The following is a 27,355-nucleotide window of genomic DNA, read 5'->3' on the forward strand; positions in this document are numbered from 1 at the left end:
CTTTGCTGTTTTAAACCTTGAAGCTGTTGTTGCTGTTCCCCAATTTTCCACACCATGTGCTGGACGTCTAAGCATATAGAAAGGAAACCTGTCATCAGCTGCCTGGGCTCGGGGGCTTTCTGGATCATTGAAATTTAAGACTTCCAGCCACTCCTGTGATGAAAAGCTGCTGAAAATTTCCCATTTCTCCTCTTACACTCAATTAGGATGTTACTAAAAATTACACCCTCTCTCCCCAGCTTACTCAATTATCCCTGGGATGGCTGCCTCTAACCAGCCAGAGCTCTTTGTGCTGTTTCCACAGGGAGATCACAGTGGACTCACAGAGATGTCACTCTACTCATAGAACTCACTCAGGATGAGCTAGAACAGTGCAGATGAGGCTACTGTCTCTCTAAGTGGGAGGAACTCCATGGTTTGCTGGGGTGTATGTTGCACACTTCAGTCTGTAGAGCAGCAAAATGAAAATGCCAAAGAATGTAACATTTTAAATATTTAATGGTAATGTAAAAATCCTGTCAAAGGACATCAAAAACAAAGGACAATACAAATATCTGTGGCTTAGATCAGTAGGAAGTCTCAAGTCCCAGATAACAATAATGGCATCCTCGCTCACTCCTACCCTCATAGAAAAGATATAAACACAACTCGGCCTCCCTATTAGCTCAATGCTATTCTTTACTTTTCTTCAAAGGCCTTCCTTCTATTCTATAAAACAAAGCTTCACTGTGTCCATCACTTCTGCTTTTCCACAAACATGGGGGCACCAGGACTGCCAGGACTTGTCTGTCTCATGCTCTGTATCCAGATCCCACTGTCTCTCAGTTCTGCTACAGTGTGTACACTGACTCCATACTGCATGGCTTGTGAGGGACGGTACCAGCAAGAGCACAGTCTCAGAGAAGGAAAGGCTTCAGAGTGGAACAGTGGTCCTATTTCCCCGGCTGGGTTTGCATTGTCTCACAATTTACCTAAACTCAAAGGCCTCAGCTGAGTCTAAAAGAGATACTGAAAATATTACGTAGGATACTAAGAAGAGAATTTATGTATTTAAATGAGGTACTTCACAGTAAACATTGTCCAATTCACCACAGGAAATACATCGGTGTTTTGACTGTAAGTAGGAAAGGCAAAGCTGTTCCAGAGGACCAGGAGCTGGCTGCATCCCCTGCAAGGCCAGTCTTACCCTGCTGAAGAGAAAATGGTCCGACAGCTTGGTTATTAAAAGTACACAGTTTCCAAAACAAAACTAAGAGTATTTTGTGACCATAGAGGTAAAAATGATAAAGGATAAAAGTCCAAATCACAAATGAGTCTTTTCCTTCTTCTCACTAAAATGACTGATTGCAACTTCTTAAAAATTAACTTTCCTTGACTACATTGTTTTTGCCTTGGAGAAAACAATGATTCGGTTCCCCCCAAAAAAAGGTTGACAAAAGTTAGAATTAAGTTGACCTCCTCAAATCACTGAAGACAGAAAGTAACCTGCCTCCTTGAATAGCAGTCAAATCCACTAACACAGGCCAGAATCTTGTAAGAAGTCCTTTGAGCACTGTTACCGCTACACCTCAAGGTCCTTTAGGGCTGTGGTCATTCTTACTAGAATTTCTGACACCCCTCTCTGACTGCAGGTGCAATCCTGCAGGTCACTGGAAGAGGGCACTGAAAAAAATCCCTGCTTGTTAACTTCTGGCTTAAAAATGAATGAGGAATTATTTTCATGATAATAATTGTAACTGTCAAAGAATAAGAAATAGCTTGCCTGGGGAAGAAATCCCTGAATTGGTCTGCACACGATAAAATTGACTTAAAATGTATAATGATTAAATGAAGAACATTGTAAAGTATATCTGAAAATCCATGATCAAAAATGGATATTAATACTCTGTAAAAATGAAATCCACACTAATATTTATTAACGTAGGATGGACTGGATCAGTTGATAAAATACATCAATGAAACAACTACAGAAGTGCTCATTTCCCAAACAGATGAACAGTCTTATTGACGTACACTCAAAGGTTGCTGAGAACATATCGACAGAATGCATTCAAGCTACAAGTAACAGGAAACACACAGAGTCTTCCCAACGTGAGAAAGGTGATTGTTCTCACACGGAAGAAATGGGTGAAGGCAGCCGCTGCACAGGAAGCAGAGAAACAAACTCACAGGTTGTTCTTTTTACGTCCCATTGGAGATGCCATGTGAAGCAGGAAAATGTGCTCACTAGCACTATGAACAGCAAAGGTGTTTCCTATACACATCAGACCGTATTCAGATATCATGTAGGGAAAAGGGGAATCAGAGAACACTCCCACCCACAAAGGTCTGAATTACCTTCCTGGTGGACAGAAGAGGCCTTACAGAAAGACCCTAACTCCAATGGATCTTTGATGTGAAACTGGTGGAAAATGCACCTCTAACAAAATGGAAATCAACTAGTTATTGCTGGTTTTCAAGATACTCTTGACAAGAAGGGTGAAGAATCCAGAAAAAGGGATGGAAGGTGATGTCCCTGAAGCTCCTATGTAACTGTCTCCCTCCCTGTGTGGTGGCTCGAAAATCTGCCTAAGGCCTTGGGTGCTTCTGCCTTCCAGATCTCACGCAAGTGAGGCCATTGGGGAATTCCAACAAGGAACCAGCAATGGGACGGATTGTTAAAGATCTAGCTCTTCAGATTACCCTCACTGACATGATGCAGTACAGGGGTGATGTGTCAAGCTCTAGATTTTGTTGCCCTGCCACAGGCCTCTACTTAATTAAAAGTCTATTCACCAAATACCAGTCAGAAGCAAGGACAAACCACAAAGGCCCAAATAGGAAACTAAGAATTCACAGGAAGTACACTCTTGGATAAACCTGCCAAACGTAAATTTTTTTCCAAGTGTTTAACAGTACAGAAAATAAAAACAGGCTCCTCCACCCACCACCCCCAAAAAGGAGCTTTCTCTAAATCATGTACAATATGTACAATGGATGAGACATATCCAGGAACTGTAATACAAGGCCAGTAAGAAAATCACAACAAATACAAACTGTCACTTTTCAATGGCCCCTTAACACAGAACAATTAAAACATGATAAAAACACTAAAGATAAAAATTAACTGATTTAAGGGAAAAGCACTACCTATGAATCTTATTTACTATTTATGAAGGATGACTAGCAGAATCATCTCACCTCAATATTCATTTCTGAAGTAATTAATACAAATCCACAGTCCAGTGTTACACTTTAAGAATGAGGCTTGATAAATACAATCTATTTACTACTTTTATCACAACTCTTTCATGTTGAAAGTTTTCTAGAAGCTCATATACAAATTAATTTCCATGAAGCTTCCTCACATGACTTACATTTACATTTCTCTTTGGTGGGAGTTTCACATAGAAGGATATGGGGCAATTGATGTCTTTCTCATGCTGTTTACATTCAAGACGTTTTATCAAGTGAGTCCTTTCATGCCTTCGGGAAGAACTGGGATGACAAGTCTTTCCCAAATGTTTATTTCTACATGGTTTTTCCTCTAGTTTGCATTTGTGCGTATCCTCAAAAGTCTGCATGAGAAGTAAAGCCTTTCTTGTTTTCCTGGCATTCATAGGTTTTCTCTCCTCTGTGACTTCTTTTATGTTTTCCAAGAGAACTGGAAGAAGTAAATGCTTTACTGCATTTTTTACATTCATAGGGTTTCTCTCCATTATGAATTCTTCCATGTATTTGAAGATAACTGGAAGAAGTGAATGCTTTACCACATTTTTTACATTCGTAGGGTTTCGCTCCAGTGTGACTTCTTTCATGTGTTGAAAGAGAACTGGTATACATGAAGGCTTTACCACATATTTTACATTCATAGGGTTTCTCTCCAGTATGAGTTCTTTCATGTCTTTGAAGATAAGTGGAAGAAGCGAATGCTTTACTGCATTTTTTACATTCATAGGGTTTCTCTCCAGTATGAAATCTTCCATGTATTTGAAGAGATCTGGAAGAAGCGAATGCTTTACCACACTTACATTCGTAGGGTTTCGCTCCTGTGTGACTTCTTTCATGTGTTGTAAGAGAAGTGATATAACTGAACGCTTTACTACATATTTTACATTCATAGGGTTTCTCTCCAGTGTGACTCCTTTCATGTTTTCGAAGATAACTGGAAGAAATGAATGCTTTACTGCATGTTTTACATTCATAGGGTTTCTCTCCAGTATGAGTTCTTTCATGACGCTGAAGATCACGGGAAGAAGTGAATGCTTTACTGCATTTCTTACATTCATAGGGCTTCTCTCCAGTATGAGTTCTTTCATGTATTCGAAGAGAACCGGAATAAGTGAATGCTTTACTGCATCTTTTACATTCATAGGGTTTCTCTCCAGTGTGTGTTCTTTCATGTATTCGAAGGAAAGTGAGATAAATGAAGGTTTTCCCACATTCTTTACATTTATATGGCTTCTCTCCATATTTTTGATAGTTATATATTTTATGTCCAGTGTGACATCTAATGTGCATCTTAAACGATGAATGATCCGTGAAGACTCTTCCACATGCACTGCATTCCCATGGTTTAGCTCCAAAAGTTTTCTTGTTCACACTGAGATTTGGAATAAGGCTGAAGTTTTCTCCACACTGACCACCCTCTTCATTTTCACACAGTCTCCCTACCATACGCTTCCTGTAACAATGAGAAGAACATTGTTAATGATTTCCCTATTAATGATTTTATATTTCTTATGTTTATTATGATTTACAGGAAATATTTATGTTTTCTGCCTTGTATGAATTCTCTGAAATTAAATATACTGAATTTTTTGCAAGAGGACTTCCGCCTTTCTAATACCCAAACAGTGATATTCACAGATAGGGTTCACTAATACTATTTCTAAGTGAAATATTTTGTCAAAAGTGAATCTCTACATCACATTTCAGAAAGTATATTTGGTGAAAATTTTGTAAGAATAGCGAAATTTGAACCAAGCACTATTTGTTTCTTCTTTCTTAAAACAATTTCTTAACATACAAGGATTCACGTGAGACACAACTTTGTATTGTGTGACTCACCTTACTTTTCTCCTCTGGTCTTTGTACTGATCTTCAATATCATGATCTCCCCATGTTATTCCTGAAATGCAGACCCAGAAAGTTTATTCAAAATATTAGAAATTATCAAAAAATTCTTAGATTCTAAGTATATGATAATCTACGGCCATTTCTACTTTATTTACTAACAACCTCCCCTTTCCACATTCTACATCTTAGAACACGGACGATGGGCAAGAACCACTTGTTCTCTCATTGATGACGTGAAGGAATGTCCTCATTCTTACCTACTGAGGCCAGGTGCCTGAAGGTTTCCCACATCACATCTCCGTAGAGTTTCTTTTGTGAAGGATCCAGTAAAGCCCACTCCTCTGGGGTGAAGTTCACAGCCACGTCCTCAATGGCCACTGAGTCCTAGAACAGAACAAATGTGTGTAGGGCAGGATGCATGAGACAGACAGCACTAGGGATATATACTCCAATTCTAGGAAGGATACATGGTATTCTATTATCTCCAAACATTTATTCTATGTAGTGATCATCACAAACTCCCTTTTTTCTGTACACAGTGCACATCAATTTAACAATATCATGAACACATGGAAATATTTACACAGTTTTACTGTGATGACATTACATCTTATTTCTCTCTAAGAACAAGTTCCAGAACAGGTTGGGAAATGACAGAAATGCTAGACAAATGAAACAAATATCATTTGTGGACCAAAGATTCCTCGTAAGAAAAATTCTTTCATCTTCTTCCATATTATCCACTGGTTACGGCACTCCATGAGGCAGGGGATGAAATCTACGGGATGTTTCAGTGAATAAAAACATAGTGAACAAGTGGAAGCTTTTTGGTCTGGTCCCATCACCAATCTGAGATTCCAGTAGGACTGTGAGAATCAAACTTTGACCAAGCCTAGCTGCCCACAATGTCCTACACTACTCCAGGCCATTATAAGTAACCAGATCTAGCTGGCTGAATGTAAATATTCCTGTGGTGAAACACTGCTTGTAACTTGTGAAATATCTATCATAGACTCAGTTCTACCTTTCTCACTCTGTATGATTTGATGGGGCTGGAATTACTATGAAGAGAGAGCGCAGGTACAAGGAAGAAGCCATGAAAACTCAGACCAGAAGATCCCTATACTCATGGGCTTCAAAGCTACCTCTCACCAATTGTAGAACACACACTGAGATAATAATGTGCCATAAGTGATCTCTCTGGACAAACGCTGACGGTGTACCCTGAGCTTTGCTCACCTTGAGGGGTAGGTTAAGAGCTGCCGATTGGGGCTGGACCCGTGGCCGAGAGGTTAAATTTGCGCACTCCATGTTGGCGGCGCAGGGTTTGGCTGGTTCGGATCCTGGGTGCGGACATGGCACCGCTCGTTAGGCCATGCTGAGGCGGCGTCCCAAATAGCACAACCAGATGCACTCACCACTACAGTGTACAACTATGTACTGGGAGGATTGGGGGAGAAAAAGCAGGGAAAAAAAAAAACAACCCACAAGATTGGCAACAGCTGTTAGCTCAGGTGCCAATCTTTAAAAAAGAAAGAAAAAGGGCTGAAGATCGGAAGGGAGCTCCTTGAAGTCCACCATGGTTTCCTGTTAAATTTGCCCATGATTATAAAATACATGAAGGATTTAACAGTGGTTTCTTCCAAAAGAACATAAAATTTCCTTTCTCCAACTTCAAGAGGAAGTGTTTCCTGACCACCCACTCTGGATGATGCCCTGCCGACTTCTGATCCTGCGCCTAAAGAGCTTAGAAGCTGTCATTCTTGATCTCACAAGAAGAAAATGAACAACCCTTCTTAGATCCAGGAGAGCCTTGAGGTCATCGGACAAACCAGAGTCTCCAAACTTGGGAAAGACAAAAAAAAAAGATGGCATTTTGGAATCTGTCCCACATGTTCTGTTCTTAATAAGGCGAGTACTAAAAAAAAAAAATCTATTTCCCCAGAGTCTAATGCAGGAGCAAAAGTAACAAAAAAGACAGAACCCAATTTCCACGAAGCCTAGGACAACCCTGTTTAAAAGAAGGCTTAAAATCCACATAATGGGAATATGTGAAGGAAAAGACAGGCAGAGAGAAACAGAAGAAAACGTGAAGCAATAATCACCAAAATACCCTAAAGTCAATGACAGCCAGCACACTGTCCATCCAGGAAGCTAATGGAACACTACGATAAAGGACAAGTGCACAACCAAGGGAATCACACTGAAACTAGAGAAACATCACAGACAGACAAGGTACTGAAAATTGCCAGAGAAGAAACACACCTTCGCCAGAAAGAAACAAAGATTTGAATTAAATTGGACTTCTTCTCAAAAACCATGCAACAAGAACAGAGGAGAATGAAAGATTTAAAGTGCTGAAAATAAAACCCACTTTCCTAGAATTCGCTCAAGCAAAATTATCCTTCAGTATAAGGAAGAAATAAGGACTTTCTGAGACAAAATTTGACGAAATTTGTCCCGAGTACACATATGTTGAATGAAATTGCTCGAAAGTTTATCAGAAAGAATGTAAATGATAAAGGTAGGGGATTAGAAGAAGAAAAAAGGAGGGGAAACATCTTTTATGTCTCTTATAATTAAGACAACAGATGACACTTTGTTTAAACTACTGTTAGCAACAATGTATTTGGTAAAGAGAAGGTTTTGGATAAGTGAAATACATGACAGCAGTGACAAGACACAGGGAAAGGAAATTGGGGACAGTGTATTAAGAGGTACTTGCACACAGTGAAGTGGCACAGTGTCATTTGGCAGAGGGAGGGGTTAGTTGTAAAAGTATGCTGAAAACTCGGGCAACCACTAAAATGTGTTTTTTAAAAAATGTGTAACAGATATGCTAAGAGAGGAGAAAAGCAGAATTACAGTAAATGCTCAATTTTAGCCAGAGAAGGTGGCAAAAAGAGAAAAACAAACAAGGATAAAAATGGAGAAAGTAAAAGTTTTTGTAAATATTAATTTAACTGAATCAATAACCACTTTAATCATCAATGGGCTCATTACAACTGAAAGACAGTAACAGATTTCAAAAACACCATTATAGGGGCTGGCCTGGTGGTGCAGCGGATCAGTTTGCATGTTCCGCTTCTCGGCAGCCTGGGTTTCATGGGTACGGATCCCGGGTGCGGACACGGGGCCCCTTGGCACGCCATGCTGTGGTAGGCGTCCCACATATGAAGCAGAGGACGCTGGGCACGGATGTTAGCTCAGGGCCAGGGTTCCTCAGCAAAAGAGGAGGGTTGGCAGATGTTAGCTCAAAGCTAATCTTCCTCAAAAAAAAAAAAAAATTATACGTTGTATACAAGAAACCCACACACTAAGTATAAAGTCACAGACAGATGAAGGATAAAGGGACAGAGAAAAACAGACCATGCCAACACGAATACAAAGGAAGCTGCAAAAGGAATAGACATTACAGACAATGCAGATTTCAAACCAACGAAAATGCAGAGATAGAGGGGCAGTAGGTACGGATAAAGGGGTCTATTCTCTGAGAAGGCACAGCAACGCTGCATGTGTACCTGCCTAACAACAGAGGGGCAACACACCTCAGGGAGGAACTCATCGAATGCAGGAGAAAGAGACAGACCCAGTACGACAGCTGTAGAAGTCAACACCCCCTCATCAGGAATTAGAAATTTCAGTAGGCAGGAAGTGAGGAAGGACAGACGTGCAATGAACAGCACTGCGAAACAGCTGGGTTTCATTGTAATCTGCAGAATACTTCACAGAACAGCAGAATATACATTCTTCTCAGGTTCACATGGAACATTCACCAAAACCAACCACACCCTGGGACATAAAGCACACCTTAACAAACTTGAAAGAACAGAAATCATACAAAATAGGCTCTCACACCACATAGGCAGAAGGCAATACCAGCAATAGTTGGAAAACCCCCTCATACGCGGTGATCCAAAAATACACTTCTGAATACCACAGACTATCAAACTAGAAGTCTCAAGAAAAATGAAAACTTATTTTGAACTAAAAAAATGAAAACACAACATAGCAAATGTTCTTGGATGTAGCAAAAGCAGTATCCGGGGGAAATTCATGCCATCAAACAAATACACTGGAAAAATCAAAGATCTCTAATCACTAATGCAAGCATGCACCTTAGCAAAGAATAAAAAGAAGAGCAAGTTAAACCCACAGCAAGCACAATAGAAGAAATAATAAAACAAGAAAGGAAACGAATGTCATAGTGGGAAATCAAGGAGAAAATGAAAAGAAAAAAGCCGCTTGTTTCTCAAGACCAATAAAATTGATAAATATCTAGTCAAGATAACAGAAGAGGCAAGACAGAAATTGCTAATATCAGAAAGGAAAGGAGGGGAAAGTAATATAAAATAAGATTTGATAAAATGCAACATCCATTTATGATAAACTAGTAAGAGAGGGCAACTTCCACCCATGTATGAGGGTTCCACGTTCTCCATGCAGCCTCCATAAGATTTGATATTCTCTCTTATTTGTATTCTAACCATCCCAGTGGTTGGGAAGTGGTATCTCATTGGGACTTTGATTTGCGTTTCCTTGATGACTAATGATGTCCAGCATTTTTTTTACGCTCTTAGCCATTTGTCTACCTTTTTCAGAAAAATTCGAGTGCGGATCCTTTGCCACCTTTAAATTGAGTTATTTGACTCCTTATTGTTATGTTATTATAGGTCTTTATATACATGGGCCTTCTCAGATATATTCCCTGTTGTGAAGTCTGCTTTGTGTGAAATGAATAGATACTTCAAATTCAGTCCAGTCTTTCAAAAATCTCTGTCGGACCAGGGTCTTGAGTTGATGACTGCTTTGGCTCTTTAGAATGTGTATTTTTCTTTCCTTTCCACATGCCATCTAACTCTTGATTGAAACCCAGACATGATGTACGAAGAAACAGGATTTCAGGTAAACAGGCCTTTAGTGTGAGGTTTCATGATTTCTTGAATAGGAGTCAGACTACGTTTCGTGTTTGCTGTAGCTGGAGGGGTCAGGGGCTTCATGGTCTGCAGTGTCCTTGCAGTTATCTCCCTGGTCTGTTGGGTTTCCCTAGAAACTCAATCTAAGTAGAGTCTGTGTCTTGCAGCTGTTTTCCTCCAGTGTTTGTATCCTGGGCCCTGCCGATATGGTGTCAGGGGTTTGAAAGGGAAACATCCTCTCATGTTATGATGAAACCTGCAATGTTGGATGGTAGAGAATCTGGACTGTGAACTTCAGAACAGATTCTTAGCACTCATATTTCCTCCACTTCTGTCAGAGAGGAACCTGAATTGACTGCAGGTGTCTATCTGTACTTTGCCCAATCAGAGAAGGCCTAGGGGAAAAGAGAGGCCGAGGCTTTAGTTTTCCAAAGTCAAACGTCAAATATGTGGATGCTGGCCACTGTTACAAGAACAAACATGGGTGAGAAAAATAGGCCTTCACACTGGCTTGTTTTTACATAAACAAACACTATCAAGATGGTGAAGAAGTGATCAAAACTGGTCATGGGAGGGAGGCTGGAGCCAGAGCAGAGGAGTGGGGCAGGACTGCAGGCAGGGAGTCAGCTTTAGTCACTTTCCTCTCAGGAAGTCTTTTTTTCATGAGGAAGATTGTCCCTGAGCTAACATCCCTGCCCATCTTTCTTGTATTCTGTATGTGGGATGCCACCACAGCATGGCTTGATGTGTGGTGTGGACGTCCACACCCGGGATCTGAACCTGTGAACCCTGGGCTGCTGAAGCAGAGTCTGTGAACTCAAACACCACAACACCAGGCCAGACCCCGTCTTAGGAAAGTTTTAACCTTCCCATTCATTATTTATTGAAAATAAAGAGAAAAATATTTATACTCCTTATTTTGCTATTGTTCATTCTTTTAAATAAACTTTTGATATTTAAAATTAATTTGATTTTAACTTGTCTACATAGAAACCACTCCAAGATTTAATCCTTTAAACACTAATAACCCTCATACACTGCTGGTGGGGGTGCAGGCTGTGCGGCCACTGTGGAAAGCAGTATGGATTTCCTGTATGGACGTACCAGGGGAGCCAGCTGGTCCACTGCTGGGTGTTTATCCCAGGAACTTGAAAAGACAAATGCATCAAGATACCTGCACCCCTGTGTTCACTACTGCGTTATTCACGGTGGCCGGGACTTGGAGGTGACCTAGATGCCCATCGAGGGACAAACGGATAAGGAAGATGTGCTGTGTGTACGCAGTGGGGTGCTGCTCTGCCATGCGAAATGAAGGGACAACATGTATGGACCTTCAGGGTGGGCATCAGAGGGGCAGGGTCAAGTGCCATATGATCTCACTCATAAGTAGAAGATGAAAACAACAAACACACACACGGCAACAGAGATTGGATTGGTGGTTGCGGGGTTGGGGGGTGAAGGGAGTGACTGGGCACACGTGTGGTGATGGATTATAATTAGTTTTTGGGGGATGAATGTGATGTAATCTACACAGAATGCAAAATATATTACGATGTGCACAGAAAAAAATGGACTGAAACATATATGGAAAAATAAATTTAAAGAAATTTTTAAAACACTAATAAAATCGTAAACATTAAAAAAAATTAGAAAACCTTTTTTTTTTGAAAGATTGCCACCTAAGCTAACAACTGTTGCCAACCTTGTATTTTTTCTGCTTTTTCTCCCCAAGTTCCACCAGTACATAGTCGTATATTTTAGTTGTGGGTCCATGTAGTTGTGGCAGGTGGGACGTGGCCTCAGCATGGCCTGATGAGCAGTGCCATGCCTTCACCCAGGATCCGAACCTGGAAAACCCTGGGCCGCCGAAGTGGAGCACACGAACTCAACCACTCGGACAGGGGGCCGGCCCCACAAAACCCTTTCTAAGTAAAAGGACAAGGGCATTATCGTTTGTCCCTCCACTATATGTCACACTGGGGATATTCTCAGGAACGAGTAGCATATTATAACACATTAGGGTTTACAATTAAGCCTTGTGATAAACTAGGAATTCCACTTACATAAGCTTTGACCTGTCTCCTCCTCTCAATGGAAACAGAAATTCAAGGGCTTTTCCTTCACCTCCATTAAAGTAGGAATTCATCTGCCTGGGTTTACAGAGCTCACGGACCTCCCCGCCTTCCAAGGACACTGGGCCTGGGCCCTACATGAAGGAATGTGTCTGGGCTCGGGGCCAAAGGTGGCCACTTCGGCCCTGACTCTAAGGCACAAGTTACAAAGAATATGTCCTGCGCCATGTTCCTTGCCTGGACTGGCCACCCCGACGGGCACCTGATGGGACTTTAGAAACATCCCATCCATGGGAACAAGAAGAAATGACTCAAAGTATCCAAATGTCTGAAACCGGAGTCGGAACCCAGAGAAACCCTAGGATAAAGGGAGTCCCAGGCACAGAACGATTAGGAGTGTCACTGAGGAAAGGACGCTTTGCCTCAGACGCGGACAATCGGCATCCGGCCCGCCGTACAAACTGTCGGGACTTCCTGGCTGACCGAGGTGTGGATGATGTGAGTACCGCTTTGTTGTTCCCTTGAATCCCCGTTCCTCGTCCTGTTTCCCTTTATCAATAACTTCTGATTGCTTAAACAACCAAGCAGCCTTAGCGGTGCCTGTCATTCCTTGCCCTTTGTGGCTGTGGACAACGCTGAGGAATAGTATACTATTTTTGTTTTGAGGAAGATAAGCCCTGAGCTAACATCTACTGCCAATCCTCCTCTTTTTGCTGAGGAAGACTGGCCCTGAGCTAACATCCATGCCCATCTTCCTCTGCTTTATACATGGAACACCTACCACAACATGGTGAGCCAAGCGGTGCCATGTCCACACCCGGGAGCCAAACCTGGGAGCCCTGGGCTGCCGAAGCAGAACATGCGTACTTAAATGCTGCGCGACCGGGTCAGCCATGGAACAACATAGAGGTTTTTTTTTTTTTTCCTTTTGAGTTCATAACAGTCTACAACAAGGTGAGATTTCAATTGTACATGATTTCTTGACTGTCACCACATAAGTGCTCCCCTTCACCCTCAGTGCCCCCCCACCTCCCTTCCCCTGGTAACCACTGAACTGTTTTCTTTGTCCCAGTACTTGTTTATATTCCACATGTGAGTGAAATCATCTGGTGGTTGTCTTTCTCAGGCTGGCTTGTTTCACTTAGCACGACTCCCTCCAGGTCCTTCCATGTTCCGGTTGTATACACTTTTAAGTGTCTTCGAGGGACACGGACACACAAAAACTGACCTAAAAGTGGAACAAGCACCTGAAAACTTAAGTAAACCCATTTCGCATCTTGAGGTTCTCCAGCCTCAATGGAACAAAAATTCTATTTGCTTCTACAATTTTCTCACCTGACTCACATCATCTCTATCAACTGACATTTTAAAACCCCAGGTGTGAACGGAAACCAGAATCAAAGGGCTGCAATCTTCACCTTATACAGGAATCCAAGGACAGAAACAAGAGTAAATGAATCAGCTCACAGGAACTGCCTGTTTGCCAACAGTTCAGAAGGAAAACATACTCAGAAAGTGACTACATCCCAAATTGAGGGTGGAAACACTCGCAGTTGAGATCTAAGCCCTACAGTGCTTTGTACCTGGTTGAAGGAGGGTGGGGTCCCCTGAGCAGCCACAGGAGTGAACTCTGGAGCCCCACGCACCCTCCCTGTCCTGTGAGCATGGAGGCACTGCCTCCCCCAGGCTCCCACTCTCACAAGTGAGGAAACTCTCAACCTGATTCAGTTCAAGCTTCTGACCCACATGAACTCCAAATTCATGAACCCTTTGTCCACAGGATGGAACACCCGATCTTCACAGACTTCCTCACTGTGCACAGATTACACTCTCAGTGCACCTACAGTGTGGGTGCAAAACTCAAACGATGTCTAAAATGTCCAGGCCTAAGAACCACAACCACAGCCTCAGAAAGGGCATCACTCCCCACCCCATGAGCACGTGCACCCCCAGCTTTCCAGGGCTCTGCAGCTCCTCTCAGGATAAAGGCTCCTTCCATGGGGTGCGAGCAGTAAGACACCTGCAAGGAGAGGACCCCCAGGAAGAACAGCTGGGCCTTCAAGGCCTTCCCTCTGCAGGCCCAAGGGGGCCTCAGCTTGGCCCTATCACTGCAGGCCTCAGCATCCCCAGATGCTTTGGAACATCAGGTTTTTTTAAATGAAACAAACCCAGTGTTTGAAGAATCCAGCAAAATCACTTAAGCCCAGCCTTTCTATGGAAAATAGGGCAGAAAATTATAAGGCACTTGGACTACTTCAAGGAAAAACCAAAAATATCTATTCCTTTCAGAAAAAAAAGATGCTAGTGAACTATTTCCATGGCAAGAAATCACACTTGACCACTTGTGGTCTGCAAGTCTGAGCCCTGACATTTCATTCGAAAACACCCAAAAGGAAGGAACAGCCCTCAGAAACTGACTACACATGTTCAGGGGAAGAAAAAGCGAAAGAGATATTCATAACAAAGGGAATCTAACAGGAATATATGATTTCTTTCTGAAATTCACCTCTCTGTTGCCCGTCTGTAACTATCTCATGCTGTCTTCCAAGCTCTATTGATTAAATATATGTACCATTAGTGAACAATGGAGAAATCAATAAGGAATCAATCTTTGCAAGGTCACAAACAAAGGCAGCAGCAATGCCAAAAGGACACAACACCCAGGAAAGCTTCTTAAGTGGAAGCTCCAACTAAACGACTTCCCAAAGGACATCCGTGCCGAGAAACATCCTGGGGGGAGAGGCACAAGGACTGCATACAACGTAGTTCATATGGGTACCTTCTGCCACTGCTGTATTCTAATGTAAGACATCCAAAGAAACTTTTAAAAAGTTTCTTTTCAAAATAATCTTTATAAAAGAACCACCTACGGCTCAAGGGAAAAATGATCCACGGTTAAAATAGGGAGTCTGTTTGAAATACCCCATGGTGTATGAATAGTTGCTAATCAGGCCGTTAACCAGAGACAAGAAGTGGGGTTTGGGAACCTGGGGAGGGGACCAGGAAAGTCAGGGACTTCCTGCCAGTGCTGCGCAGAGCCAGCCTGGGGAACAGGATAGGGGATTTGAGAGGCTGCTCCCCAAACATTTGCAAACCCAGGAGAAAATGGATGCCCCGGGGGAGAAAGGAGGCCCTGCACAGCCCACAGACCGCGGCTCCTCCCACACACGACTCCTGAAGACTGAGTCACAACTGTCCCTAATGGCCCTCCCTGGGGTCACCGCACAATCTGGGGAGACGGAGGCTGTGGGTACAGAAGTGTGCAGAGACAGGCTCTGGGTCTCAAGTCACCACATGCAGTGACAGACAGGATGCCCAGGATCCTGGCTGCCGGCTCAGCCCCGATGTGGCGGGGGGACTGAGGTCGGAGCAGTGTCACCTACAGACTCAGGGCCCCAGACTCCAGAAGTGTCCACAGGGAGGCTGGGTCCTGCTGTGGCCAATGCCAACCAGTCCCTCCTCCCCGTCTCCTCACCCCAGGGCAGCAGACAGGTCATTTCTGAGTCTCCTCGGTCTCCCTGAGTCCTTCTCATGGCTCCCATGGCCAGTGCAGCTCACAGCAGGACAGACAGGGTGGCAGAGGCACCAGGGACCATTCAGGTCATGTGACAATCTACCCCAAGCAGGACAGGAACAAGAAAGGAGCTCCATGTCAGTGCACTGCATCACCCCAACCACCTGCCCCAGGGGCTCCCCTGATTGGACAGTCAGGAAGGCCCCACCCTCTCATGGATGAGTGACAGTGTGGGGGAAGCCACAGGGCTCCAAGGAACCCGCCTAGGCTGCTGGCTGGAACCTGACTCACTGGCACATTTGCATTTACACACAACTTTCTCCTGCCCTGGGGCTGCCTCTACTCTCTTCACTCAGCTCTTTATGAACACATGGGCACAGGTGTGCACAGAGAATTCCTGACTGAGTTTCCAAAGGGAGCAATAAGTCTAAACCACGGGGTGGCCCAGGCAAGGCCACAGTGAAACAAGACGGTCTTATGGGCTTTAGGGGTCAAGTGCTTGGGGAAGGCTTCAAGGCCAATCATGGAATTATGACCCTTGTATAGAATCGGAAACATTTAAATAGGGCCTCACTATTTGTCATAAAGAGCCAGGTTCCATTTTAATCGTTGAATCTTCCTAGTGAGGACCCCTCCACCGATGCCTTCCCCATCCCCACTCATGTGGTGCTTAAGATAAGGAATCCCAGAGCACTTGGCTCTGGTGCGAAGTTGGAATCCCACAGCCCTACCCTGGGTACAGGGACTCTTCAGTCTTGTACCTATGGGCCACCAGGACCAGCATGAAATGACCCATCTCTTATCAACGCAGTGATCAAGAGCTGGTTTTCAGAAAACTACAAAGCATGACGCCAGAGCACGTGCAGAAGAAATCTTGACCTGAAATGACACCAGAACCCACCATTGTCCTCCCCATGGAACTAAAGGAGGGGGACACGACCAGGACGTGAAAGTCACACTCTCATCTAGGTGAGGGGTCCATCGTGTAGGACGACCTGCTGTTGAAACCCATCCACACCTTGCCCTAACTGCTTAAAACCTCGTCATGTTTCAAACCTACCATAAATGCTAAATGCCTCCAATTCACACCTGCCCGGGCAGCATTTCCACAGGCCAGCTTGTTCCCTCAACCTCTGAAATTTTCCCCAAATCCTGAATCGGCAATGCAGATCTGACAGCATGTGCCTCCTATCTCCTCACAGACTGATGGAGGATAACCTGTTTTCTTTTCCCAAAGGCTGATGCGGGAATAACTGGCTTTTTATGTGCATCGGTTGGGAGAACCACATCTTTGTCTGGTAACAGTCTAACCACAGGGTGTGACACACGTTCATTAAAGTCTCAGGTGTACATTTTACACTAGGAGGAAATTTATTTTAGATCAGGGTTACCCAAGTCCCTAGAGACCTCCCAGATATTAACCACTATGCCTAAGGCAATTGATTCCCATTTTCACTGTCATAAGGAAAACAATATATCCTCATGTAAATGTGCGATGCATCTAGAAACTCTTCCACTGCCCCCAGCTTTACTGAGATATAACTCACTAATAAAATTCTCTATATTTAAAGATAAAACCATGATGATTTGATATACACATATAATTTGTATACCTGAAATTTGCTAAGTCAGTGGCTTAAGTGTTCTCACCACACACAGACACACACACACGTAGGTACCTAGAGTTGGCAATGATGGATCCTACAGTAATTTTAGGTTGTATATTTGAGGAATCCCAGACCTTTTCCCACATTAATTACACCTTTTTGTATTCTCACCACCCATGTATGACAGTTCAAATTTCTAAATATATCCCCAGGAAAACTTGTTATTATCTTCCTTCTTGATTCTGGCTATCCTAGTGGTTGTGAAGCATTATCTAACTGGGTTCTCATTTGCATTTCCTTGACGACTAAGAATGTCCAGCATATTTTCATATGCTCTTGACCACGCGTCCACCTTCTTTGCAAAAGAACATACTGAGATCCTTTGACACATTTAAATAGAGTTATTTGACTTTTTAAAATTAAGTTTGAAGAGGTATTTAAATATTTTCTGTACCAGTTCCTTTTGAGATACATGGTTTGCAACATTTTCTTCCATTCTGTGGGTTTTGTTTTCACTCTGTTGCCTTAAAACTTTTACTTTAAATTGTGGTGATATACAGATATCATGAAACGTACATTTCCACCATTTTGGAGGTGTATAGATCAGTTGTAGCACATGTCAGAATCTGCTGGATGGCAGTGCATAACTGGGCAATGCCTCTTACATTATCTAACTGCGCCCCTAACTTTCACAAGGAAGATGTCCCACTGGTTGACGCCCCTGAATTTATATCACTGAGTCAGCAAGGACCTACCAGGAGGCACTGAGGACTTCCGAGTCGCTTCCTTTCACAGGGCCATCCCTCCCTGGTTAGGAGAAAAGGTAAATGAGAATATGATCAGAAAACCTCTCCTCAGCCCTTGAAGACATTGCAAAACCCATTGCTAAGACAAGAGCTGCCCAACAGAGATCCTTAGACTCTCTGGCCACAGTTGTCCTTGGCACCAGAGCAGGGAGGTTTCTGTGCTGTGGCCACCACCACCAGCTGCTTCTGAATGAACACTCCTGGGGAAGGTGAAACTCAATGATATGGGATCACTGAGCAAGCAAATAGCTTTATTAGAAGGTGACTCCTTCCATGGGGTCTTTCTTTGACTTACTGTTGTGAATGGTTGGGTCTTGGGGACCATGGCCCCAAAGTGCACCCCAGATGTTCAGAGCTCCCCTGCCTACTGGAATCAGCATGGACTCCCCGGTGCACTGTGTTATCTCTGACGCGTCAAGTGCGTGTTTCCAGCTGCTAACCACCGAGCGGTGCTCTCCCTGCACTGGAACCTCAGAAAAGAACAGAGATGACCGCCCTACAGGTTGTGAACCTGCAGGCTTTCACAGGGTAAAGGCTGTAAACCTGTGGGGCACAGGGGTTAAGCAAAAACACCATGACCTCTGGCTATGACCCAAGGGAAGAGCAAAACCTGAGAGAATGTCACAGCACTAGCTGAGAGGGACACGAGTGCCTTAAATTTGGTCACATCTCTCAGTTAAGCTGTGAGTCTGATCAACGAGGGGAAATTGTAAAAAGGAAAACCACGAGCCCACGAAGGAGTCATCTTGCTACTCCCACATCACCCAACCAGGGCCAACCCTAACCCAACCAAAGCTTCAGCCTTTCCCAGGGATCTAGTAAGACCCTTCTATCCCCAAAAGGAGGTAACCTGGCCTAAAATATTCCTATTTTATGTTTACAACTTCGTTTTCCTGCCTTTACAAGGTTTCCCTGTTCTCTACCATTTCGAGCTCCTCTCTCTTGCTAAATGGGATGCTGCTCACCCGACGAAATGCGCAATAAAGCCAATGAGACCTTTACAATGTATTCTGTCAATTTCTGTTATTCAAGACTATTACAAATATGGGGCCAGCCCAGCGGTGCAGAGGTTAAGTTCACACGTTCCGCTTCTCGGCGGGCCGGCATTCACCGGTTTGGATCCCAGGTGTCGACATGGCATCGCTTGGCATGCCATACTGTGGTGGGCATCCTGTGTATAAAGTGGAGGAAGATGGGCATGGAAGTTAGCTCAGGTCCAGGCTTCCACAGCAAAAGAGACGAGGACCGGCAGTAATTAGCTCAGGGCTAATCATCCTCAAAAAAGAAAAACTGAGAAAAAAAGAAACTATGAGAACCTCCTTCAGTAAACTCCCTCAACCTGAAATACAGCATCAATGAAGAACCCACAGCTGACATCATTCTTGATGGTGACAGACTGCGGGCTTTCTCTCTCAGATCAGAGAGAAGACAGATGGCTGCTCTCACCAGCTCTACCCACCATGGTGAGAAAGGTGCTACACATTTCAAAGACATACGCCTGCAGACAGACAGACAATGTCAACAAAGGCTTCCTCACTGGACACACACGTGCACACACCCACACAAGACACACAAAGTCACCAACCCTCAGAGATAATGGCCCAGAGACCCACAGCTCAGGCCCTGAAGAGGGAGTCAGGGCCCACGATGGCTGCAGTGATCACCGTGTTCCAGCCCCTCACGCTGCTATGATCATTTCCAGAAACATGCCCTTCACCATGTGTCCCTTCCTCACTTTGCTTTCCCAGTGGAAGCTCAGTGCAGACAACAAAGGTCTGTGCATCGTCGCGCAGCTGCCATGCCCTTCACTTCAGTCTCTGTGATCTGGGATCCATCAGTACCTGACGTCTCACCTGTGTGCAGACCTCTTGTGGGTCAATCCCATGAGCCATCCACACCAAGGCCTTTATGACTGCCCCATCCTGGAACATTCCATGATGGAGAAGTGGACACCTCTGGACCTCAGAACCAAGCTCACCCAACCACAGAGACATTACCTGAGGGACCCAGAAAAGTACTGGAAGTTGTTGCAAGAGCATGCGGGTATGTGGCTAGGCTCTTTTCTGCCTCTTCCCTTCAAGAAACTGGGGGAGTGGCCTCTGACAAAGGGGGGATGTCCCCTGCACCTATGCATTCGGAAAAGCAGAAATCCCCACAATTTCCCACCTCTTCTGTTGGCATGTGGCAGTTGCATTCTGGCACCCACATGAAGAGAGGGGACCCCATGACTGTGGAAGGTCTGGCTGAGATCGCCATTTCCCACAGTCCTCAGGGCTCCAACTCTGCAGGGTGGGTCCTGATGCAGAAAAAGTAAGCACCGGCCTTGGTGGGTGGGCTCCAAACTCACTCTGGAGGCGGGTTCCGGGTGAGCCAGTGGGGTCAGCACATGAGCCACTGAAACCGCAGGGTGGAATGTGCCAGAGGTCTCAGGAGAGTGATTTAGGTACAGCCCGGCAAATGAGGAAGTCCCAGAGCTAGGACAAGGCAAGACAAATCTTTGACAATATTGGTGTCATCAAGACTATTGTGAAACTGTGCTTGTTGGTGCAGAGGTGATGTGTATGTGACAGCAGGGAGTGTTCCAGGGGGCTGTGCCTCATGACATGGGCTCTGGGTTCTGCCATTGCCTCACCTCTCAGTCAACGTAGAATTACAAATGTGAAAATAAATATGGGAAATCTCATTTGCAATGGAGTCAGGAAGGGGCCAGCCTGGTGGTGTAGCGGTTAAGTTCACACACTCCACTTTGGAGGCCTGGGGTTCACCAGTTCAGATCCTGGCTGCAGACCTATGCACCGCTTGGCAAGCCATGCTGTGACAGGCATCCCACATATAAAGTAGAGGAAGATGGGCATGGATGTGAGCTCAGGGACAGCCCTCCTCAGCAAAAAGAGGAAGACTGGAGTGGATGTCAGCTCAGGGCTAATTTGCCTCAAAAAAAATAAATTAAATAAATAAATGGAGTCAGGAGACCTGAAGGGTTAACACCCACCCATTAGTACTCGCCATACATTGCAGACCCCAAAGAAGTGTCCCCCCCATTCCCCAACAGGAAACCCCTTACTTTACAGACCTCAGAAAGAGGGAGGAAGAATTTCTCCCTGCCCAGCAACAGCCCAGCCAATGAGAAGCCACCACACTCAGCCACTGTCATTACCCTGATCTCTCCTCCTCCTTCAAGGGACTTCTGTTGGGAACAGCCCCTCCCAGCTCCCTCCTGTCCTCTATGAAAGCAAGCTCCTTTGTTCTCTTCTCCCTACCTGCCTATGGCTCACCATAATTTGCAGGTCCTCAATTCTATTTCGTCTGCTAGTACCAAGTAAACACATTTCCCTGGTAAAATAACTGACTTCTTCAATTTTAATGTGACCACAACAGAAAATTTCCACAATGGGACACTTGTTGCATTTAAACACGTTTCCCAGCAAGGAGGCACCAACTGGGCTTCAAATGGGAAACTTAAGAGCTGGAAATGGCCTCAAGACCTGCTCTGGGAAGACAGGATGTCGATGCCCAAGGGTTAGAGGAGCATGCGCCCAGGTAGATCTCATGTGGAGATGTGTCAGGCGCAGCTTTACGTTTCAGGCCACCGCATTCCCAGGGTATGACCCAGGAAACCTGGTGTCAACTCAAAGATGGAGGCCGCGAGAGCTATCACTTTCTCACCAGGTATGTGAATGACACAAGGGCAGGTGTAGCCCTAGAGGGAGTTTTCTAATTCAGACTGGGTACCAGGAACAGTCTATAGTGCCCTATGTCCTTCTTTCCCAGTCCTTCCACGTCTTCCAGAGAAGGAACCCAAGGAGGTGTAAGGAAGTGTTGCACACATAGCAAACTTCAGGAGAGTTTCACATTCTCCTAGCATCTGAACACATTTTTGGTGTTTTCAGTATATTCACATACAAAGAGCAGTTGTGAGTTTTCCTGAATGTACAGTTACACCACCATCAGGACGGTGAACACTCCTTCACGGCAGAGGAACACGCTCATGCTGCCCATTATACTGGACCCTCCCATCCTTCAAAATTGACCTGTTTCAGGTTCCTATGCATTTCCCTTGTCCAGAATGTCACACAAGTGGAACACCATTTTGCCTTGTGAGTCCTGTTTGGAAACTGATGCCATATTTGTAAAATTGCATTAACTATGCAAAATTTGTGGTGTTCTGTGAGTTTGAAACTTTGACATCGCCCAGGAGAAGGGCACCCATTATGCCTTGGAACGAAGAGATTCTACTGTTATGAGGTATGTGAATTTGAGTGAGACCACGTGCCTAAGTTCCTTCATTGGCATCATGGGAGGAAAGATGGGGACAGGGAATCAAATGAGATACTAATAATTATGAAATAACATAATCTCTACACTGCTAAGTAAACACAAATTAGTAGAAACAAAAGGGAACAAGTTTGCATTTCCATTGTTGTTTGATGGAACAAAAGCTGCCACATTTTACCCCGGCTTCCATATCATCTCCTGGAAATGTAAACATGGCTGAGAGGAGTGGAGGCGGAGGGGGCGGCAAAGATTCCATATCCTCTCTGGACACTCCACCTCCCCAGCACCTGATGTGGTCACCAGCCAGAAACTCTCTGAATTCTGTGTGTAAGGGTTCCGATGGAGGCTGCATTACATGGGCACTATTTATTAAATCACCGGCCGTTGGTGATTAACTCAGTCTCCAGCCCCTCTCCTCTCCACAGATGCTGGGAGCTGGGACTGAAAGTTCCAAGAATCTCATCAAGGTTTGATGTTTCTGGTGTCCAACCCCCAATCTGAAGCCACCTGGGAGCTGGCCAAGAATTCTCTCATTAAAACAATAGACACTCTATCACCCTTCTCACTCAAGAAATCCAAGGGCATCAAGAGGTTTTTACTAGGAACTGAGGACAAACAACAAATATCTCCCTTACAATACCACAGAAGGTCAAGTCCAAGGACACAGGCTCACTAGAGAATGAGCAAATCATCAAACTAGGAATGCTTCCCCTCTGCCCACACCGACCTCCACATCTACTGGACTCTCGTTTAATCATAGTGGACCACACTCAAGGAACTTGATGCTGCCTGGTAACATCAAGAAGACAAGGATGTCCCCTCCCAACACTCCGAGTCAACCTGTACTGGAATTCTGAGTTAAGGCAATTAGACACGAAAAGGAAATAAAAGGGACAAAGATCAGGAAGCAGGAAATAAAGCTGTGCTTGTGGCACAAGATTGTCCCCAGCAAGCAGGAGCCCACAGCGCATGCCGCCCCCAGGCAGCAGAGCAGGGTAGCAAGTCAGAGCCAAAGAAGACAGACCCAGGGTTGGGGTCATGTCTGGACATGAGGCTGAGGGTGCCAACTATAATGGTCACCTGCAGAGGGGTGGTTCCCTTGTTGAGACTGATGCCAGTGTGGCACACACGCACCCGTGCGCGCACACATGCACACACAATACACACACACATACACACAGGGTACGCAAAGGCTTAGGACTCACATAACAGAGGTCTGAGGGGAGGGCAGGGCCGGCCTCTCCAGCAGCTCTCACAGGGCTCAGAAAGCAAGGAATGGAGCCTGGCCTGGGGGTTCACTGGCCCTGGGGGTGGGGCCGGGGTAAGAGTTCTGCACACAGGCAGGGGCTGGGGTGGTCGGAATCTCCTGCCTGCTCTAGAGGAGAGAGCACCCAGGCTTCCTCCTCAGCTTGTCCAGGTGGGGCCCAAGGGGAAGAGGGTGGGTGGGGCTTAAGCTGTGAGCAGTCACCCAAAAATGTAGAGTCTGACTGCTCACTACAAGGACAAATTGGGCAAGGAAAATATGCATTCTTGACTGATTTATATAAAGAAACACTAACAGGGGCTCAAAAATGATCAAAACTGTATATTTCGGGTGACTGGAGTAACAGTGCTGGAGGGGACCAGGATAGGGAGTATCTTTGCTATCTTACAGATTTATTTCAAATAAACAAAGAAACTTATATTCTTTAAGTTTAACTCTTGTACACAGGACACCATTCTAAGATTTAATGCCTTTAAAGACTAACTTTTAGAAAAGTGTAAACCATAGAAAAGGAAATTCTCAAAACTCTTCCTAACTAAAAGGACATGCAGCATCCTAGTTTGTCCTTCCGCTATAGCTCACACTGGAGCATTTTCAAGAATAATGGCCTAGGGGCTGGCCCTGTGGCCGAGTGGTTAAGTTTTTGTGCTACGCTGCAGGCAGCCCAGTGTTTCATTGGTTCGAATCCTGGGCATGGACATGGCACTGCTCATCAAACCACGCTGAGGCAGCGTCTCACATGCCACAACTAGAAGGACCCAGAACGAAGAATATACAACTATGTACCGGGGGGCTTTGGGGCGAAAAAGGAAAAAACTAAAATCTTGAAAAAAAAGAAGAATGGCCTATAAGGCAATCATGGTTTGAGTTCAAAGACTTAACTGTATTTGATTTTCAAAGATTTACAAAACCTTTCAGAAGTTTTCTTCCTATCTATTAAAACATAATTTCCATTTCTTTAGCCTTTTAAATTTCTATGTTCACTACAGACAGGCACACAGAAAAAACTGCGCTACAGCAGGTAATTTCAAAAGTTCTGCTTATCTGTGGCCCGGGGGTTCACCGGTTCAGATCCTGGGAGCGGACATGACACCGCTTGGCATGCCATGCTGGGGTACGTGTCCCACATATAAAGTAGAGGAAGATGGGCACAGATGTTAGCTCAGGGCCAGGCTTCCTCAGCACAAAGAGGAGGATTGGCAGTAGTTAGCATAGGGCTAATCTTCCTCAAAAAAAAAAAAAAAAGAAAAAAGAAAAAACTGCGCGAAACACGAAAAAACATCTTGCTTTCCTCACATCCCATCTCAAATCAACTTATACTTTCAGGGCGCGAGTGCTAAGAGAAACTAGAGCCAAAGGGCTGCACTAGTCCATCAATAAAGGAATCCAAAGGAAAGAAACACAAACACTGGAATCAGCTCAGATGAGCAGCCTGCTTCCCCCAGGACAGAAGGAAAGGCACAGTCAGAAGGTTCCGTGTTCCTGACTCTCCTGGTGGAGACAGAACCCTGGAGGGGGTCAGTCCCTGGAGAAGGAGGGGAGGGCACCTGAGCAGCCACAAGAAGGAGCTCCGGGAGCCCCACACACGCTCCTCTCCCCAGGGAACAGCGCACATGCTCCCTCTCTCAGGCTCCCTTCTCACAGTGAGGAAACTCAGCTGGATCCAGTTTAAGGTTCTGACCCAAATGGACCCCAGATTAATGGGCCCTAATCCAGAACACAGAGCTCCTGACTCTCACAGACTTTCTCAGTGTAAACAAATTACTCTCTGAGTGCACGTGCACTGTGGATGCAAAACTCCAATTACGTCTAGAAACAGGCCCAAGGGAACCACAGTGACAACCTCAGAAAGGGCATCACTCCCCACCCCATGAGCACGTGCACCCCCAGCTTTCCAGGGCTCTGCAGCTCCTCTCAGGATAAAGGCTCCTTCCATCTGGGCACCAGCAGTAGGACACCTGCAGGGGGAAGCTCCCCAGGAAGGACAACTGGGCCTTCAAGGCCTTCCCTCTGCAGGTCCAAGGGGGCCTCAGCTTAGATGCACTGCCCTCAGGCCTCTGTCTCCACTGGAGTCTTTTTTGACCATCACTGATATTTTAAATACACAAACACAGTGTTTGAACCATCCAGTGAACACACTCAAACCAGTCTCTATGTGGAAATGAGGGAAGAAAATAGTATAGCAATTTGCTAAATCAACAAGAAACCCCACAAGAATGTACTACATTCTGGAAAAACAATGTCATCATGTTATTTCCAAGACAAGAAATATTTATAAACTATGAATCCTACCTGAACACTTCAGGTCTGCAAGTCTAAGCTGTGGAAATCCATTTGAACTCAGCCAAAATAAAAGAACAGACCCCAGGGGCCGGCCCCGTGGCTGAGTGGTTAAGTTCGCCTGCTCCACTGCAGGCGGCCCAGTGTTTCGTTGGTTCGAATCCTGGGCGCGGACATGGCACTGTTCATCAAACCACGCTGAGGCGGCATCCCACATGCCACAACTAGAAGGACCCACAACGAAGGATATACAACTATGTACCAGGGGGCTTTGGGGAGAAAAAGGAAAAAAATAAAATCTTTAAAAAAAATAAATACCACCCACGATGGGAGAAAAAAAGTGAAACAAGAATTGAGTACAGGACGTGTAAAACTGGAATATTTTACTTTTCCTGAAATTCACCTCTTTCGTGCCTCTTTGGAAATCTTTCACATTGTGTTTCGTGTTGATTAAATAAATTTTAATTCACTGAAAAACAGACTAAAATAAAGTGAATATATCTTTGCAAAGGTGACTGACGCAGATGGGGACAGTGCTGACAGGACAGATCATCCCGGGTATTTTCTGAAGAGGAACCTGCCCCCAGAGGACTTCCCACAGGATGTCTGCGCCCAGGAAGATACTGGGGAGACGCACGAGGATTTCATGCAACGTAGTTCCAGGTGCTTAGAGGCTGCTTTTCACTCATGGAAAATATCCACACATACAAAACAAATCTTTTTAACACAGGAATCCACGGACTGTGAGAAAACGATAAGCAATTAAAATAGTCGATCTGTTTCAAATCCAACAAGAAGGACAAATACTTGATGATAATGCGGTGAATCGGAGGCAGGAAGTGGGCATTTGGGAATTCGGCGAGACTCTGGAAATTCAGGCATTTGTTCCCAGCCCCGGGAAGACCTGGAAGCGCGGGACAGGGTCAGGGATTTGAGACTCTGCTCCTCAAATGTACAGAAAATTGAGAAGAAAACGGGTGCCCCCTTGGCAGAAAAGAGGCCCTCGGAACCCCACAGACCGCAGCCCCTCTGGGCGCCGACCCCGGAGACCGAGGCCCGACTGTCCTGCGGACCCTCCCGCGGGCCCCGCACCGTCTGGGACACGCGGGGCTGCGGGGGCACAGCGGCCCAGAGACGCTCCGGCCCAAGTCGCCGCGCGCAGGGACCACAGGTCGCCCGGGGCCCGGCTGCCGGCCCCGCCCCCACGCTGCGGCCGGAGGGGCCTGAGGGCCGAGCGGCGCCACCGCGGACTCGGGGCCGCAGACCCCGGAGGGGACCGCGGGAGGCCGGGCCCGCCCCGCCGCTTCCCACCAGCCCCTCCTCCCGTGTCCTCACCCCGGGCAGCACACTCACCATTTCTGTGGCTCCTGGGTCCCCCGAGTCCTTCCTAGGGCACTGCGGTCGCTACAGGTCACAACACGACAGAAGACGCGGCAGAGCCAAACGGAGGCTTTACGGGCGGGGAGACGCGGTCCCCAGCGCAGCCGGAGCTGCTGCTACTTCCGGGGGTTGTGGCGCTTCGCCCCACCCACCTGCCCTGACGCCGCCTCTGATTGGACAGTT

The 27,355-nt window shown here is 45.4% G+C and overlaps 1 protein-coding gene across 1 annotated transcript; it reads right to left on the bottom strand.

Annotated features, from left to right (window-relative positions):
* Positions 1 to 480: 480 nt before the first annotated feature.
* LOC124252048 (zinc finger protein 791-like) lies at positions 481 to 27,271 on the bottom strand. The gene is made up of 4 exons (XM_046685146.1): positions 27,146 to 27,271; positions 5,316 to 5,442; positions 5,050 to 5,110; positions 481 to 4,663 (listed from the first exon to the last, which is right to left on the bottom strand). The coding sequence occupies exons 1-4, from the start codon at positions 27,146 to 27,148 to the stop codon at positions 3,550 to 3,552; spliced, it is 1,305 nt and encodes a 434-aa protein (XP_046541102.1). The 5' UTR covers positions 27,149 to 27,271; the 3' UTR covers positions 481 to 3,549.
* Between the last annotated feature and the right edge of the window lie 84 nt (positions 27,272 to 27,355).

The sequence above is a fragment of the Equus quagga genome, chromosome 14, assembly GCF_021613505.1.
Source record: "Equus quagga isolate Etosha38 chromosome 14, UCLA_HA_Equagga_1.0, whole genome shotgun sequence".
Classification (NCBI taxonomy): domain Eukaryota; kingdom Metazoa; phylum Chordata; class Mammalia; order Perissodactyla; family Equidae; genus Equus; species Equus quagga.